General features: G+C 40.4%; 1 protein-coding gene across 5 annotated transcripts in view; it reads right to left on the bottom strand.

The window, feature by feature from the left end:
• Positions 1-3,824: 3,824 nt before the first annotated feature.
• The window catches only part of cacna2d3a (calcium channel, voltage-dependent, alpha 2/delta subunit 3a), a 797,416-nt gene continuing 781,729 nt past the window's right edge, over positions 3,825-19,511 (bottom strand). For all 5 annotated transcript variants that reach the window (XM_072280402.1, XM_072280404.1, XM_072280403.1 and 2 more), the window contains 3 exons: positions 16,321-16,430; positions 6,981-7,063; positions 3,825-4,670 (listed from right to left, as the gene is read on the bottom strand). In XM_072280402.1, the coding sequence (XP_072136503.1) occupies positions 4,578-4,670; positions 6,981-7,063; positions 16,321-16,430 (286 nt within the window). In that variant the 3' untranslated portion in view covers positions 3,825-4,577. The remainder of the gene's footprint in view (positions 4,671-6,980; positions 7,064-16,320; positions 16,431-19,511) is intronic.

The raw sequence follows: 19,511 nt of genomic DNA, 5'->3' as shown, positions 1-19,511 counted from the left end.
CAATTGCTTGGAATCAAATGACCTTCCCTGATGTCTCAGTGTTGGCTGTGTCCTCACCCACTCTACCCTTGCTATTCCTAACATCATTATAAGGGGAGGGGAGGGAACGTTGACTCAGACCAAGAGAGGCCTGCGTCGGGCCTTTTCATACCTGCCAAGGCGCAGATTGGAAGTCTGTGTGGGGCGCCACTCCTCGCACAGACACTAGAGCAATGTGTGACTAAGTGCCTTGCTCAAGGACATAAACATGCTGCCACAGCTGAGGCTTGAAATAGCGACCTTCAGATCACTAGATGAATGCCTTAACCACTTGGCCACATGCCCAACATCATTATAAAATAGTGCAAAAAGTGAGGAAAAATATTGAAGTAGTGTTCACAGGTTCATTGTCCATTCAGACATCTGATGGTGGAGTGGTGAAGGTGAAGAAGCTGTTCTTGAAAGGTTGACTGTGTGTCTCCAGGCTCCTGTACCTCCTCCTTGATGGTAGCAATGAGAAGAGGGCATGTCCTGGGTGATGGGGGTCCTTAATGATGGATACCACCTGTTTGAGACGTCAATGTTGCAGGGGCTAGTGCCCATAATGGAAATGGCTGAGTTTACAACTTCCTGCAGCTTTTTCTGATCTTGTGCAGTGCCTCCCCATACTAAATGGTGATGTAACCAATGAGAATGCTTTGCACGATACATCTATAGAAATCGCCTGTAAGCCCTGCCAGAGCTGACATACATCCAATTCTGTCTCTAACCTCAATCAGAATTGTTTTTGCACCCTTAAAATAGTCTTTTAAGGGCTGTACTTCAACTTCTTCTATAGATCTGGATCACCAGTCTCGAATGCTACAGATCCGGTCCGCAGCATTCTATGAATCTCCTGGTTTATTTTCAGCTTTTGGTTTGGGTACATCTGATACTTTTTCGAAGGCACACACTTATCCACACAGGTCGTGATGAAGTCGGTGACAACTGTAATGTATTCATTCAGAGTCGAAGATGAATCCCTGAATTTTGCCACTTAATGGCCCATCCTAACAATATGGCTGCCTCACTGAATATCATAACCTTAATATTGGTTCTCAGTAAGTTGAGGTAGTTCATTTGTGTTCCCTCATACAAGTTGCAGTGGCTTTTTGATGAAATGTACACAACTATTTACAATGTTTTCCCCAAATCCTGATCAAATGTTACGAAGCCCAAACTAACTCTCATTGGGGCACATTTCCTTTTAATAAACTGTTAATAGTTTTCTGGTTGACTAGATTAGCTCCCACTGTCACATTCAGCTGCATTCAAACAAACATTTGTCATAGTCCACTTGGTCTAATCACCAGCAGAGTCATTCCTTACGCTCCTCTTTGCAAATCAGACCCCAAGGATGGGCAAAGCTAAAAATTTCATATTACGATTTTTGAGGGAATTGTTATGGTGAACCCAGTTGATCGACTGTTCTCAGGGACAGTACTCCTATGTAACTTGGTAATCCCTGCTATAATCCCTTCCCACATACAATCATGATACTTCTGGTGCCATGTCACTTTGGTTGGCCTTGATTGTGGTGAGGATAAGGCTCAGGCTGGCTTGTCTGCTACTGCAGTTCAGGTGGGATGATGCTGGAGGCATTGTGGTATGAAGACTGCACTCGGGGAGGTGACCTCTCCCGTCAGTGCTGCCTTCCAGTGTTTGACTGACCAAAGGACAGGCTGGATTGCCAGGAGATGTACCATCAATTTTTGTGTCACTCAGGGACTTGGACTATTCATGTGTTTTTTTTTGGCATAATTTTGTGAGTTTTCTTTTTCTCTCTCACTATTTTGAATATATGCTATGCATCAGGGCCCCAGAGGAATGCTGTCTTGTTTAACTGTGTCCATGATGGTCTGGATGATAATTAAACTTGATTTGATTTGATGGAAAGATGCTTGGTTTTGGATGCACCATGATTCCAAATATTGGATCCCCAATGCCTGCCATGAACCTTTGCAGAAATCACCTTACTGAATCTACAGAACTGCAGGGCCCCTGCCTTTCTGTCAACAATTAAATAGACAGTTAGTCAGTAAACAAAACACTCAGAAATTCACGGCAGAAACCTCCATGCATCTGTTCCAGGATAAACAAGTGAGGTTTGTTGAGAAAAATGAGATGCAGCAAAAATTGCAGGGTTTATAATGACTCAATATAATTGATACCAATGAGTCAAGAGTGCCTTAGAATTGTAGAGACCAGAGAGATGAGTGAGGGGGAAGAAAAGTAGAGGTGAAATACAGTACTTGCTGCCCCAAATGCCTTCAACAATTAAAATGCAGGCATGTATGGAAAATATGAATTATTTACTTTTGTGATTCTGTGTAAAATTGAATACTACATCTGCATTGAACTCGCAAACACGAGGAATTCTACAGATGCTGGAAATTCAAGCAACGCACTTCAAAGTTGCTGGTAAACGCAGCAGGCCAGGCAGCATCTCTAGGAGGAGGTACAGTCGATGTTTCGGGCCGAGACCCTTCGTCAGGACCAACTTAGTCCTGACCAAGTGTCTTGGCCCGAAACGTCGACTGTAACTCTTCCTAGAGATACTGCCTGGCCTGCTGCGTTCACCAGCAACTTTGATGTGTGTTGTCTGCATTGAACTGCTTGGTTTCTTCCTTCTGTCCTGTTTGTGTTGGCAGCTTTTTATGATGGTACCAACTGTCTATCCTTCTGCAGCAGGAAGTCTTACCCTCAGCGGTGAGAAGAGTTGTTTTTCACCTTGTACCCTCAGGAATATTCCTACTCTGGAAGCTTAGGTAATTGCAAGATGAAATCTGATCCATTATTAACATGGGTAAGAGCCACTTTGGTTGTATGAAGCCAGGTTTTGTCAGGACTGTATAATTCATATTATTTTTGCTATTATATACCATGCTGTAAGAATTTGCATTTTATGCAGTGTTTTCATTTCTTCAGGTTCTGGAGAAACTCAGCAAGTCAGATGGCATCTAGAATGGAGTAAAGATTGATGTTTCGGGCCGACACCCTTCATCAGTGCTTTCTGTGCCTTCTAAACTATTTGCACAGAAAACTTCTTGGAAATTCTCTTGCTTTTCTATGTACATCTCTGTCTGTCTGTCAATCAATCCATTCCTCTTCACATCCTTTAGGATGTTAGTTCCAGGCCAAGTCAACCCTTTACTTATTCACATGAAGACTTTGACACACATCAAAACCGATGTATTCACAACAAATTCTAAAGTGCATTTTTCTTTGCAAAAGGTTTTTTTTTAAACATATTGTATTTTAACTCAAATTCCTCTTCAATTTAATAATTACTGGGTACTTAGATGTACGTTGTATTTTCAAATATTTTTAGAAAATACTAACAGCAGTTCTGCTCCACTAAAACAACTAATTCATTAAAACTATATGTCACAGCAAATTGCATTTCTACGGAATGAATATGTTACCTTAAAATTACATCTATCACTATATTATTTAAACAAATCAGTACAGCACTGGTAAGAATTTATACACAAGAAAGAAGGTCTATCATTAATCGACTATTGGACAACAGTCACTATGTAAAGAAGGTGTGATAAGTGAATAGAGAAATCCAGAGTATATTCTTGTAACCTATCTAAAGGTTCCATTAGCAAATGCTTTTAATTATCCCTCATAAAAATCCAAGTGTTCTGCACTAAAATAAAAAAAACAATAGCATTACAATATTTCTCTTTATTCAGAATTATGTGAATGATCAAATATTCTATGCATTTTCATACATTTCTCCAATATTCCTCTCTTATAATATTGAGCATTACTGGGCATATCATACAAAACGTGCATATTTGGAAAGCTGCAATGAACACTTTTTAAAATTAACTAAGAATTACCCTTGCTACAATATTCCTAGGTTTTGGATTATGGAAATGTAGACCTGCAATAAAGCAACAAGTTGCTGGTTTGAACAAATAAACATTTCTATTGAAACATAGGTTGATGCAATAATTAGTTAATTCATTTTTGCTTTTAAAAGACTGCTGAAAAGGTGATTTTGCATTCCATATCTTTTTCTATCAGGACTCTAGCAACTAAACAAACATATTTTAGCACTGTAAACAGATTTTTTTTGCACAGAAACAAGTTTCCTTTATAGTAAAGTCATATACTACAAGTGATTTGCAGGAAAAAAATCAATACAACCATGAAATACAACTGACACAACAAAAGGTACTCCATGCTACATTGAACCTGCAGTTTTCAAAAGATAATTTATTTAAAAATGTACACAAACATGTCCAATTTCTTAAGGATAAGGCAAGGCTCAAAACAATCAATCACCAATGATGCCTGCAAAGTGATTTTTTTAGGCTCACAGATTATGGTTACCATAATGACAATACCTGTATATGTTCTGCATAAGTTGCACATCTTTTTGCCTACTTCTGTGCTGACATTTATCTTCAGTATGATTCCACCAATAGTTTCCATTCCGAACGTTTTGTATAATGTAGAGGAGATTTTCCACTGCTTGACATTTCCTTTAAACTGTGTCATTCAGTTTATGATTCATCAGGCCAATACTCACACAAGAGTCTCTGTCACCTCTGAGATAATGCAAGGATGAGAGGCAGCAGCAGAATTGCACGGCAAGATCCTAAACCCAGTACACCTCCACATTCTCTGGCATTTTCCTAAAAATGATGAAAATTGTTTTAAGTCTGTAAAAGGGTAAGTAAAACTAATAACAAAGGGACAGATAAGGATTGGCTCTTTTCACTCGTTTGTGAATATTAATGATATTACTAATGTGAAGACTAGTGATCCTATTGGAACTTGAGCTGAGTCCCCTGGTTTCCTGTCAGAAGCACCACCTGTGTCCAACTGCTCAGCTGGTCTGCTTTGCCGCCTCTGTGCCCAATTACGCCAAGGCTTTCTTCGTTGCTCTAACATCTTCCACTATCTATAAACTTTATTTTACATCACCAATCATACCTGTTCCCACTGACATTAATTGTCTCCACTAATATACCAAATTAATTGCCCTTTTTCTCAATAGGTTTCTGTCTCATTACCTATCCTGCCCGACAATCCCAACTCTAAATTCTTTCTTTTTTTAAGTTTAGATTGATGCAACGTCCCTCTTCACTACAGCATCTTCAACCTCCCACATATGATGCCTGCATTCTCCTACTCAGACTGTACATATCTCTCTGCTTGAGTTCTCGGCCAACACCCCTCATCTCAATTTTCCCCACCTTTAATACATTGCACAAGATTAATCCTTTTAAAACATAGAACATAGAAATCTACAGCACATTACAGGCCCTTGGCCCACAATGTTGTGCTGACCACATAAACCACTGTAGAACCTGCCTAGAATTTCCCTACCGCATAGCCCTCTATTTTTCTAAGCTCCATGTATCCATCTAAGAGTCTCTTAAAAGACCCTATTGTATCAGCCTCTACGACCATCATTGGCAGTACATTCCATGCACCTACCACACTTTGTGTGAAGAACTTATCTCTGACATTCCCCTTGTACCTACTTCCAATGACCTTAAAACTATGCCTTCTCGTGTTTGCTACTTACTAATCTGTTAGCTACTTATTCTAAAAACTTTCTAATTGCAGTTCCTGTAAAGTGCTACAGAATATTTAACTACATTAAATGTCCCCCATAATGTAAGATGATGTTTGTCCTGTAGTTCAATGCATTATTACAAGCTTTAGATATAAACTTTATCTTGATAGAATCAGATATTGAACTACTATCTAATAATTTCAATCACAAGAGAAACAGTTACATTTAGCTTTACTGCCTCTTCATTTAGTTCAAAGAGGGCAGTAAGAATCTTTGTAGGACATCAAAGGTCACACCTAACATATGAATTTATTGAGATACAGCACAGAAGTGGCCCGACCAGGCCTTTGAGCTGTGCAGCCCAGAACCACCACCCCCGCCCCCCCCGACTTAACCCTAGCCTAATCATGGGACAATTTACAATGACCTATTAACTTACTAACCAGTATGTCTTTGGACTTTAGATTTCCTTTGGAGCACCCAGAGGAAACCCACGCGATTATGGGGAGGGCATACAAACTCCTTACAGACAGCGGCGGGATTGAACCCGCGTCACTGGTACTGTAAAACATTGTGCTGAAATAACCTCTTCAGTAATTCAGAGGCTTTCCCCTTGTTGCTCTGTGTTATGTACTTGGCAACCATGATTGAATAGTTTCTGCTGAAACATTTTAAAAATTGAACAATTATGATTGAGCTGGAAATAGAGACTGTAGAAAATATTTTTGCTACACTCATTCATCAGCTACTTTGAATTCTCAGCACATTCATCTCTATTGTGAGTTCACAAATCAAAGCACATTTAATTTTTACTCCATTCAAAAAAGTGCTGCTTCCTGCCCGCTCAAATCTCTACTGAGTATACCTCTCTGACAGGTGAATAGGAAACAGTGAAAGTTATCATCGCTATCTAGTTATCACCTCTACTCTTCTCCCCCTTCCCATCGGGAAGAAGATACAAAAGTCTGAAATTACATACATTATGTTCAAGGACAGCTTCTACCTCGCTGTGACAAGGCGATTGAATAGTCCCATTGAGCAAAAAGGTGGACCTTTGACCTCACAATTGACCTTGTTTTGACTTTGCACTTGTCAACTCTCACTGCACTTTCTCTGTACCTGTTTCCCCTTGTACTACTGCGTAGTACCATTGTAATGAAGTGATTTGTATGGATGGTATGCGAAGTTTTATTTACTATCCCTCAGTATATGTGACAATAATATATCAATTTAATTACATAAGCTCAATTCACTGTCCCAATGTAATTAGCTGCATAGTTAATCATTTTGATTGTATTAAGCAAGTGTTAGTTATATGTTTTTAACTTCCATTGGAAGAAAGCGTAGTTCCTATATAGAACAACAGGTTAACAATTATGTGCTGTCATTTCAGTGATCTGTTTCAAATATACTTGCTTACTTCGGCATGGAATGGATGACAGGAGTCCGGACGTCTTCTTATTTTCTGAGATCTGAGATGCTCGCATTTCATGGATTCATTATGTTCACTGTAGTTAAGGGATAAGATTTCATACACAGACAGACATCAGTTATGAATATATATATCTTAAAATTACTGTATTTTAGTGCTAGTTTCTGACTGCGAGGCAACTAAACTGATTGGAAAATCATGTTAGGTTTCAAATTTAGGTTCAAGACGTTTTAGATATGATTCCACCCGGCCAACCTGACAGAGGGTGAAAACCCACAGAATTATCGGACAATGCCAAATAGAAACCAAATTTGGGTCGGTGGCATGAAGCAGAAGATAATTGTCAACATTTGATTTAGTGTCCACCAGGATTTTTGCTGTTTTGTTCTTCAGGGTTCAGTGCCAGGTCCCATGTGTCTCATGATATATATCAATGTTTTAGACTTAAGTGCAGATACCATGTCCAAGGAGCTTACAGGGGATTTAATAAATGACTGTTAGAGAGGTAAAATCTGCAGATGGCTGGAAAATCTCAATGGACTGAGATGGGATGTAGAGTGTATTACAGTCCAAAAAATATGAGGTAAGTCATTGAGAAGACAAAACAAGACACGGGAACATCTAATAAGTAGTAAGATTAGGCCACACTTGGAGTACTGTGTCCATTTCTGGTTGCCTCACTATAGGAAGGATGTGGAAGCATTGGAAAGGGTACAGAAGAGATTTACCAGGATGCTGCCTGGTTTAGAGAGTATGGATTATGATCAGAGGTTAAGGGAGCTAGGGCTTTACTCTTTGGAGAGAAGGAAGATGACAGAAGACATGATAGAGGTATACAAGATATTAAGAGGAATAGATAGATTGGACAGCCAGCGCCTCTTCCCCGGGGCACCACTGCTCAATACAAAAGGACATGGCTTTAAGGTAAGGGGTGGGAAGTTCAAGGGGGATATTAGAGGAAGGTTTTTACTCAGAGAGTGATTGGTGCGTGGGATACACTGCCTGAGTGAGTGGTGGAGGCAGATACACCAGTGAAGTTTAAGAGACTACTAGACAGGTATATGGAGGAATTTAAGGTGGGGGGTTATATGGGAAGCAGGGTTTAAGGGTCAGCACAACATTGTGGGCCGAAGGGCCTGTACTGTGCTGTACTATTCTATGTTCTATGTTCCATGTTAAGATATGAAAAAGTATAGAAAAATGGAAGGATCTTGGCTTAAATCCTTAAAGGTACCAAAACACATAGGACTGGCCAAAAAGGCATGTGAGAAATCTTCCCTATTGTTATATGATTTTTTATCTGGTATTGGGAAATGAAACTGGTCAGGTGTCAGACCTCTCAGTGGGAGAGCATTTTGGAGATAGTGATCACAATCCTATTTCCTTTACCATAGCATTGGAGAGGGATAGGAACAGACAAGTTAGGGAAGTGTTTAATTGGAGTAAGTGGAAATATCAGGCTATCAGGCAAGAACTTGGAAGCATAAATTGGGAACAGATGTTCTCAGGGAAATGTACGGAAGAAATGTGGCAAATGTTCAGGGGATATTTGTATTGAGTTCTGCATAGGTACATTCCAGTGAGACAGGGAAAGGATGGTAGGGTACAGGAACCGTGGTGTACAAAGGCTGTCATGAATCTAGTCAAGAAGAAAAGAAGAGCTTACAAAAGGTTCAAAAAACTAGGTAATGATAGAGATCTAGAATATTATAAGGCTAGAGGAAGGAGTTTAAGAAAGAAATTAGGAGAGTCAGAAGGGGCCATGAAAAGGCCTTGGTGGACAGGATAAAAGAAAACTCCAAGGCATTCTACAAGTATGTGAAGAGCAAGAGGATAAGACGTGAAAGAATAGAACGAATCAAGTGTGACAGTGGAGATGTGTGTATGGAACCAGAGGAGATAGCAGAGATACTTAATGAATACTTTGCTTCAGTATTCACTACGGAAAAGGATCTTGGTGATTGTAGGGATGACTTACAGCAGACTGAAAAGCTTGAGCATATAGATATTAAGAAAGAGGGTGTGCTGGAGCTTTTGGAAAGCATCAAGTTGTATAAGACACTGGGACCAGACGAGATTCACCTCAGGCTATTGTGGGAGGCGAGGGAGAAGATTGCTGAGCCTCTGGTGATAATCTTTGCATCATCAGTGGGGACGGGAGAGGTTCCGGAGGATTGGGGGGTGCAGATGTTGTTCCATTATTCAAGAAAGGGAGTAGAGAGAGCCCAGGAAATTATAGGCCAGTGAGTCTTACTTCAGTGGTTGGTAAGCTGATGGAGAAGATCCTGAGAGGCAGGATTTACGAACATTTGGAGAGGCATAATATGATTAGGAATAGCCAGCATGGCTTTGTCAAAGGCAGATTGTGCCTTCTGAGCCTGATTGAATTTTTTGAGGACGTGACTAAACACATTGATGAAGGTAGAGCAGTAGATGTAGTGTATATGGATTTCAGCAAGGCATTTGACATGGTACCCCATGCAAGGCTTATTGAGAAAGTAAGGAGGCATGGGATCCAAGGGGACATTGCTTTGTGGATCCAGAAATGGCTTGCCCACAGAAGGCAAAGAATGGTTGTAGATGCGTCATATTCTGCATGGAGGTCGGTCACCAGTGGTGTGCCTCAGGGATCTGTTCTTGGACCCCCACTCTTCGTGATTCTTATAAATGACCTGGATGAGGAGGTGGAGGGATGGGTTAGTAAATTTGCTGATGACACAAAGGTTGGGGGTGTTGTGGATAGTGTGGAGGGCTATCAGAGGTTACAACGGGACATCAACAGGATGCAAAACTGGGCTGAGAAATGGCAGAAGGAGTTCAACCCAGATGAGGTGGTTCATTTTGGTAGGTCAAATCTAATGACAGAATACAGTATTAATGGAAAGACTCTTTGCAGTGTGGAGGATCAGAGGGATCTTGGGGTCTGAGTCCATAAGACACTCAAAGCTACTGCACAGGTTGACTCTATGGTTAAGAAAGCATACTTTGCATTGGCCTTCATCAATCGTGGGATTGAGTTTAGGAGCCGAGAGGTAATGTTGCAGCTATATAGGACCCTGGTCAGACCCCATTTGGAGTACTGTGCTCAGTTATGGTCACCTCACTACAGGAAGGATGTGGAAGCCATAGAAAGGGTGCAGAGGAGATTTACAAGGATGTTGCCTGGATTGGGGAGCATGCCTTATGAAAACAGGTTGAGTGAACTCGGCCTTTTCTCCTTGGAGTGACAGAGAATGAGAGGTGACCTGATAGAGGTGTATAAGATGATGAGAGGCATTGATCGTGTGGATAGTCAGAAGTTTTTTCCCAGGGCTGAAGTGGCTAACACAAGAGAGCAGAGCTTTAAGGTGCTTGGAAGTAGGTACAGAGGAGATGTCAGGGGTAAGTTTTTTACACAGACAGTGGTGAGTGCGTGGAATGGGCTGCCAGCGACAGTGGTGGAGGCGGAAATGATAGGGTCTTTTAAGAGACTCCCGGACAGGCACATAGAGCTCAGAAAAATAGAGGGCTAAGGGTAACCCTAGGTAATTTCTGAGGTAAGGACATGTTTGGCACAGCTTTGTGGGCTGAAGGGCCTGTATTGTGCTGTAGGTTTTCTATGTTTCTATAATGTAATACAATATAATATAACATAAAACAAAATTAATTTTGCTCAATAACGGAATATAAAAACAGGCCAGTTATCCCAAAACTGAACAAAACACGAGCTAAGAGGATTTTTACCTATGGGAAATAAATGGATAGCCAACTTTCTTTTCTTTAGAACTGGGACATTGAGTGGAGGTGTCACTGAGGTGTATATGATTATGAGGAACCAAATAAATTGATAGGATGGGCCTATTTTCCTTGACGGCAGTCGGAAACCAGGGGAAAAGATTTAAAGTGATCGGCAAAGAAGAGGTGTGGAATTTCTTCACACACAAAAAGAGTGGCAGAGGTTTCGAAGCCATTGTCTAAGAGCTAAGGTGGTGTCTAATGGCCAGAGTAAGATGTTGTACTTAAAAGCTTTTGGGATGAATATTTTAAATCCTGACTTATTTTAACTCGTGCTCTTTAAGTTAATCAAGACTCTGGAGATAAATACATAGTACCAATACAAATGCAGACACGAAGCTTATAATTTATTGTAAAAATTCATTGACTCATGAATATCTTTCTGGAAACGAAAGGAACAGTTCGTCCTTGATCCAGCCTTCTTTGCTCTATTCCCAGAGATGAACATTACCAATCTGAAATGATCTCACAGCAAGGCATGTGGCTTTCCTGTTAACTCTTAGTACATATAGTGTCAGAGAATAAATGCAGAACTTGAACCTGATCACTGTCAGTCTCTGGCCCTTTTCGTACACTGTAGCCTGAGTCCAAATGCCCGATGATTGAATTCAGTGGAATTTTCAGAATGAACTGTGTGCTTGACTATCATACCCTGATAACTAATAAGTCATCTCTGTCCTGGAGTATTGAAATCTTGGAGGAAGATGCCTTAAACCAGATAGCTGCTGTGTTACTGATCCCAATAATGGTTTCAGTATAGTCAATATAGTTCTAAGCAAAAATTACGATCACCAAATTTGAAAGGGTGTGTTAAAATGTAAGCAGCTGGATAAATATAATGATGTTAGATGATGTGGCATGAATGAATTTTCGGAAGTCAATTACTGAAATGCCATACAAGAATTTGTATATGAAATACTGGCTGATCATGCTGGCAGTAACATATTACATGTGGATAGAGACTTGATGAAAGAGCATAGCTTCTGACTTGGTTGGTGAGATGCCACAATGATTAGCACTGCTCTTGTCTATCCATAATACATATTAAAGACTTAGATGAAGGTCTTTATGGCCAAGTGGTTAAGGCATTGGACTGGCAACCTGAATGTGGTGAGTTCGAGCCCCAGTCGAGGCAACATGTTGTGTCCTTGAGCAAGGCACTTAATCACACATTGCTCTGCGATGACACTGGTGCCAAGCTGTATGGGTGCTAATGCCCTTCCCTTGGACAACATCAGTGGTGTGGAGAGGGGAGACTTGCAGCATGGGCAACTGCTGGTCTTCCATACAACCTTGTTCAGGCCTGCGCCCTGGAGAGCGAAGACTTTCCAGGCGCAGATCCATGGTCTCGCAAGACTAACGGATGCCTTTATTTTTTAGATGAAGATAGGGTGTAACATATCCAACACAGATGATAGCACAAATCTGAGTGAGAAAATGAGCTGTGAGGAGGAAAGCAAGAACCTGCAATGGACTGCAGGGAGTGGACAGGAAGATGAAGAAGGTAGCAGGTATGGAATAATGTGGGGGAAACGTGAGGTCAATCACTTTGACAAGAAGAATTGAAAGCATGAGGTTATATTTTAAATGGTGAGAAAGCGGTAAATATTCAAGTTCAGACTTGGAGTGTGGTTCATGAGGCACAAAGGATAAGCATTTGATGCAGCAAAGAATTAGAAAGACAAATGATAGACCACTCTCCCCCGCCCCCTTTTTGTTATAATGACTTGGAATACATGTTTAGTTTGTCTGGCTTTGGTAAAACCTTATTTGGTGAAAACTGCACGGTTTTCTTCTTTACACTGAAAGAAAGATAAACTTGGCTGGGAGTTAAAGTTGTGCTGGCTCACTAGATTTACGCTGGGGATGAGGGATTTGACATGTGAGCACAGGTTGTAATAGCACACAAGACTGGCGGTACTGAAATGTGGATCAATGCACAAGATGCTGGAGGAACTTGACAGCTCAGGCAGCATCAATGGAGGGAAATGAACGGTCAATGTTTTGGGTGGAGATATATTATCTAGACTGGAAGGCAGATGGGAGATGGTTGGTACAATATGGTGAAGGGAAAGGATGGAGCAGGAGCTGGCAAGTGAGGTGCATGCAGATGGTGATAGGTAGGTGGAAGAGGGGAGAGGTGAAGGAGGCAATAGAAGCTGAGAGGTGGTAGGTAGAGGTGATAAAAAAGGGCTGCAATCTAATAGGAGTGGAAGGTGGAGTGTGGAATCAAGTGAGGAAACTGGGAAGGGTGAATGGGAACAGTGGGAGGAGTGTGTGAGTGATGGGCAGATGGAGGGTGTGCAGGAGGGGAAAGAAACAGGGTTTTAGGAGCTATGGTGAGTGTAGAAAGAACTGTGTAGAGGTAAGTGGAATATTGGCCTATGCTCACTGGAGTTTACAGAGTGGGAGTCTATTTCAGTGCAACATACCAGATTCTGGGTGGGACTTGTAGGGAGTTGCTGACAGATACAGTCACACTCATCACTCTGCTGCCACCTAATTTGTTTTTAAAACAAGGTCTTTCCCACTGAAATGCTTTGATGACCAGCTAGGATACATCACCATACTTCATGGCTTTCAATATTATTAAAAAGTTTCAAACATGTGTGAATGTATTAAATGTGCACAAGCATTAAAACAATTAAAAATTGACAAAAAATAAACATACTGTTTGAAGTGATTCAACATTATTATTCTTTAACATTAAAGGTATTAAAATATAAAACAATGGAAATATATTTAATTGAATTTAAAAAATGCAAACCATGTCGTATTTTCTGAGGATCTTTGACCTGAATTGATTAATTTTTTTTTCTTTCCCCATGTGGTGCCTGACCTGTTTCTAACATTTTCAGTTTTAATTTCAAACTCACGTCTCTTGTTCAGAGCCATTCCTATCATAGAAGTTAATCAAATAGCTAAAAACACATCAGGCCTAACCTAGCACAGATTCAGCAGGTGAGTTTCCCAGCCTAACTACTGGGAAAGCATAGCAGGATGGTGTCCCACCACTGCATTTCACAAATGGTCCAAGCACAGTCACAATGACTGCATCATGGTTTTCTGAGGGGATTTCTGTGTTCTTGCATTAGTGTCCCTTAGAAAAGTTCATATTCATCACTCTGACCCTGCTTGCAAATGGTGTGCAACACTGGAATGAAAGAGTGAACAGTCGACGTTTTGGGCCAAGACCCTTCTTCAGGACTCCTGGCAAAGGGACTCAGACCGGAACGCTGACTATTTACTCTTCCACAGATGCTGCCTGACCTGCTGAGTTCCTCCAGCACTTTGAGTGTGTTGCATCTACAGATTTTCTCATGACTGGGATGAAGGGGTGGATATTTAAGACTGACGTGAATTCTCCATCTCCATGGACCATAGATCGTCATTTGTGGATTACAGACTACGTGGATGGACTGGTTGAGTGGTACAGGCAGAGGAACAGCAAGCTGTCCTTCATGGCCTGCTCCTGGGACTTAGTTCATATAGCAACTCTTTTTATTTATGGCCACAGAATTTGTTCATAAATAGGCTGATTCATAATATTTTCTAAATTCAAACTTGTGTCAAAATCTTCTCTTGTTCCTTTTCTTATAAACATTGAAAAATGCAAAATAATCCTCACAATTGCGGCAAAGGCAATATCCAGTATTGTCCAGAACGGAACTGACTAAAAATGTCCCTTGATGCACTTCTGAGTCATATAGAGCTCTTGAGGATAGCTCAGTGTACAGGAACATATTACGATTGGAGGGCCGGCATACAGTATATTCTACTATTATTATCCACTTACTTGTGGCTGTAATGATGAGAAAATTACCAAGGCAAATCATCATTACTCTCTGAGTTTGCCAGCAGCTTCAGGATTTCCACAAATGGATAGTTTCATACAAAATTCCCAAACTTGACTTCAGTGATCCAACCTCCTCCCCAAGCTTCTGCTTAGCAAATGCCCTGGTCCTGAAAACTAATTGTTGCATCATTTTAAAGTAATAGCCTTATGCATTTTGAAATATTTATTTACATTTCAGTATCTTTTAATTGTATCTATGTTCCAATTATTATTTAGCAGAAATTTATTTCACTGTAAGTTGTACTTCCAGTTTACTGGTTTAAATTTGTGAGAACTCACGAATGTGGTTGGCTTTTCAATCAACTTAATAGTAACATGGTGGCTTGAGGCCAGGAATCCTAATGAAATGATGCTCGATAGCAAACAACATTGAGTAAGGCTACGTCCATATGATGAGATAATTAGATCTATGTGAACACCATTCTTCAAGACTATTAGCCAACAACTTTTCTTTGCTGGGGGGTGGGGAATGGTGGGGTATGAAAGCACCTGAGAGGGTGCAAAGGAAAATTACAATGACCGTGCCAGAGCTAGGAAACTATACATATGAAGAAAAACTGATTGGGCTTCAGTCGTTTTCCTTTGGAACAAAAGGGGCTGCCGCTGAGTAAAAGTGTACAAAATTATGAGAGGCCTAGACAGAGTGAACAGAAGAACCGATCTAGATTAAGTTCACTATCAAAAAGAGCAGAGGGATATTGAGGAAAGAAAACTTTTGAGTTGGGTCCTGTAATTCACTAATTGAAGGTAGCAAATCTCAAAAGAGGAGTTCTGTGAGGAACATCCTATAAGTCTACAGACTGAGAACAATTCCTTTTAGTTGACATGGACATAATAGGCAAATGACCTCCTTCTATGCTAAAATTTTTTGAAATGATTCAATACGACAGGTAGGTGAAAGTGTGCTGGTATAGGCCTGCTATGGTGTATCAATAGTGCAAGAGGCTGAAGCTCTATTTGTGATAAAACTGTACTCACAAGAAATTTACTTTCCTGCCCGCAATGGTCACAAAAGCCAGGCCCAATTGTTTAAGTCTTCAAAAATACATCAGTCATGAGTTTTTTTTTGGCTTCATTATCAAGTTTCAGATGATTTGCCTGCATTAAAGTCCCTTGATCATTTGAGTTATAGCACTGGCTGAGATGCTTCTGCATTTGCACTTTATTACTTGTACAGTTCATTAGTTTCCAGTGCTGCTGGTCTAAGATCCCGGGGCCTGAGCTCTGCTGCCAGAAATGTAGTGAAGCAGGACTTCAAGACTCATGCTGGAAAGTCTTGGGTGGCCGCTGCCAGTTCTCTCTACACAATTTTTTTGTATTTAGCCAGGTGATCTAATAGCTCTGGGCAGAGCAACATGGAAATCTGCTCCAGAGCAATTTTGAAATTCTTAAAACAAAGACACAAACGAACAGTGTCTAAATAGGGGAAAATAATTACTCAATCAAAATAAATTTAAATGAAACAGAATAAACTGACATGAAACAAATAGAGGACACCTGCTTGGGTGTCTTCCAAAACAACTAAAGTAACAGACCTATCTGCTGCCAAGTTACATATGCAAGGCTACAGACACATATTATTCTGAGGTGTTTTTATCATACATCTGCTTTAGTACTTTTGGCTTGTCCACAAACTTGCATTCCCAATATCAAGAATTTTTTAATAACTCACAAAATGCTTAGACTGTTAAAGGATATATATAATTTCTATGGGGTCCATTGTAATTGGTCCGATACTGCATTCACAACTGGCATCTACAACTACCATAAAGAGGTTGCTGCTTGGAATCTGCTGGATCACAAACGACCTACATCAAAAGCAAAAAAAAAAAACACATTAATTAGGCATGAGTTTATAATCAAATGTATATCATCTCCTTAAACATTCATTATTATACATAATTCCAATCGGAAGCTAAAATAAAGATCGGTCATACATGCAGAGAATTTTTATGCGGAAATCTCAATTGTGCCATAGGGTGCAAAAGGTCAACAGACTTTCCAATTCCCATTTGCTGGTAACGCATATTTTGACCTGGATATTATAAATAGGGCCATAGAATAAGAAATAAAGTGCTTATGTTGAACCTTTGGCAGGAGAGGAGCAGTGCTTCAAGCTCAGCAGACTTGAGGAAGGATTGACCATTCCATTGAAGGTGCAAAACAAACCATAATGAATGAGAGATGTCAGCTATTGAGTTGAAACTGGGGAGGCTGGGTACTTGCTTGAGGTAATTAAGATCTTGCTGGATTTATGGAGGGCAAGTTGAGAGACATGATTTATGATTTCTAACAACTGCAATTTTTAGCTGTTCAGTCTTTGGCCAGTTCTGTCTGCAGAGGCTGACGGACCTGGTGAGCTATCCTAGCATTCTCTTTTTTTTCTAGACTACCAGCAACTGCTGGTGGTCTGTTACCCACTTCTTGCAGCTTGTTTTTCTAAGCAACACACACAAAATGCTGGAGGAGCTCAGCAGATCAGGCAACATCTATGGACGTGAATAGATAGTTGAAGTTTTGGGCTGAGACTTCTCTTCGGGACTAAGGAATGGGGAAGATGCCGGGATAAGAAGGTGGGGGGAGGGGAAGGAGGCTAGCTGGAAGGTGATTCGTGAAGCCAGGTAGGTGGGAAAGGTCAAGGGCTGGAGAAGAAGGAATGTGATAGGAGAGGAGAGTGGACCATAGGAGAAAGAGAAGGTGGAGGGGACCCAAAGAGATGTAATAGGTAGGTGAGAAGAGGTAAAAGGTCAGAGTGGGGAATAGTGGAGGGGGGGATTTGTTTTGCCAGTGGGTGGGAAATGAGCTTGTTTTCCCCTTTTTTGTCTTTCCTCTATCTACACTTCCATGAGACAGAGTAACAGCATCTACCATAATTTTCTTTCTTGTGCCCATCAATCATCTTTCTCTGCAAGATTAAACACACCTATTTTCTAAATGTCTCCAGGATGTTGGTCATTAACATTTTTCTTCATAAATGCTATCTGACCTGGTGAATATTTCCAACATTTTCTGTTTTTATTTCAGATTTATATCATCTGCTCTTTTTAGGAAATACAGACAAATTGTTCCCATTTGCTGATGGTTCAAGGAGACGAGGACACAAATTCAATGAGGTAGGCAAATATACTGGGGAAATGTGAGGGAAAACATTTTTTTTACTCAAAAGTGGTTAGAGTCTGAATTTCAGTTGTTGTAAAGCTTGTGAAAATATTTTCCAAGGAGAATGGGATATGCTGTTGAAGGAAATTAATTTTCAGGAATACAGGGATAAAACAGGGAAGCAGGACTGCTTGGACAGCTCTACGAGGATTCGACATGGATGCAGTAGGCCATAGCTATTCCATGAAACCCAACCATCTGTAAGGAATATTTGTTACCATTCTTCCCTATGCTCCGCACAGATTTTATTAAAAATAACTGTTTCCTCATTGATGTAATTTCACTGAGTACTCCACAGTTCACTTATTGTTCGAAAACAATCAGAAAATAGGCATTTTCTTGGCGAATCAGCCACAGGTATTAAATAATGCCTCACAATTACTTTCTTGTCCTACAGGTTTAGCATTTAAAAGCAGAGTATTCTGAATAAAGATAGTAGACACTCTAAGGCATTTCAGAAACAAAATAATCTACTTATACTTACCTACAAGAATCAGACAAAGAATTTGAACAAGAGAATGAATATTACATTGAAAAGTCAGAAACTATTAAACTGATTGCAACACACACAAAACTGATAGCATTCCATCTTTTCAACATTACTGAAAGACTTATCCGCATAAAGAACTCCATTAATGTACTGTAGCAAAGTGTAAACCTATCTTTACAGACTTCCCCTCTTTTCTTATACAATGACAATTCTTTCAGGATTTCATTACCTCGAGTTAATGGCTTTTTGTTTGTTCTCTCTCAGCTATGAAGAATTAACTGCCCTAGTGATTCACAATTTGTACGTAATTTGTATGAATCACAATATGGCAGATGTCATATTTGCAAAAGACTAACCCAATGGGTCAGAAATTCCTGCCAGTGGCAATTCTCTTGCAATTGGAGTTGATCTACATGGTAAATCCTTATGCACAGTAGCTGATCCTCTGGAGTCAACTTCCTGCAAAGTGTAGGCCTGATCCTCAATGACTAGGGGCTACATGCACACACAGCGTCTTCTGCATATAAATGCCAGGAAAGGCTCGGCCCAAGTCTCTGACATTGAAAAATATTAAACATATATCAAGCAATTAAACCCTTTCTTAAATATTTCATTTTTTAAACTGAAGAACAGTGAAATGCCTGAATCGTTAAAGAAGAATTACCTATATGAACTTGGAAGAGGATCCTACAAAAAAAAGGATCCCCTGGTGGCCACCCATTTCAATTCTACTTCCCATTCCCATTTCAACCATTCTGCCCATGTCAGCCCATGGCTTCCTCTATTGCCATGATGAGGCCACACTCAGCTCGGAGGAGCAACACTTTAGTCATAGTCAGTCATACTTTATCGATCCCAGGGGAAATTGGTTTTCCGTTACAGTTGCACCATAATTAATTAAATAGTAATAAAACCATAAATAGTTAAATAGTAATATGTAAATTATGCCAGGAAATAAGTCCAGGACCAGCCTATTGGCTCAGGGTGTCTGACCCTCCAAGGAAGGAGTTGTAAAGTTTGATGGCCACAGGCAGAAATGACCTCCTATGATGCTCTGTGTTGCATCTCGGTGGAATGAGTCTCTGGCTGAATGTACTCCTCTGCCCACCCAGTACGTTATGTAATGGATGGGAGATATTGTCCAAGATGGCATGCAACTTGGACAGCATCCTCTTTTCAGACACCACCGTCAGAGAGTCCAGTTCCATCCCCACAACATCACTGGCCTTACGAATGAGTT

The sequence above is a fragment of the Mobula birostris genome, chromosome 16 (genome assembly GCF_030028105.1).
Source record: "Mobula birostris isolate sMobBir1 chromosome 16, sMobBir1.hap1, whole genome shotgun sequence".
In the NCBI taxonomy this organism is placed as follows: Eukaryota; Metazoa; Chordata; class Chondrichthyes; order Myliobatiformes; family Myliobatidae; genus Mobula; species Mobula birostris.
This window is presented reverse-complemented; position numbering and strand designations above follow the sequence as displayed.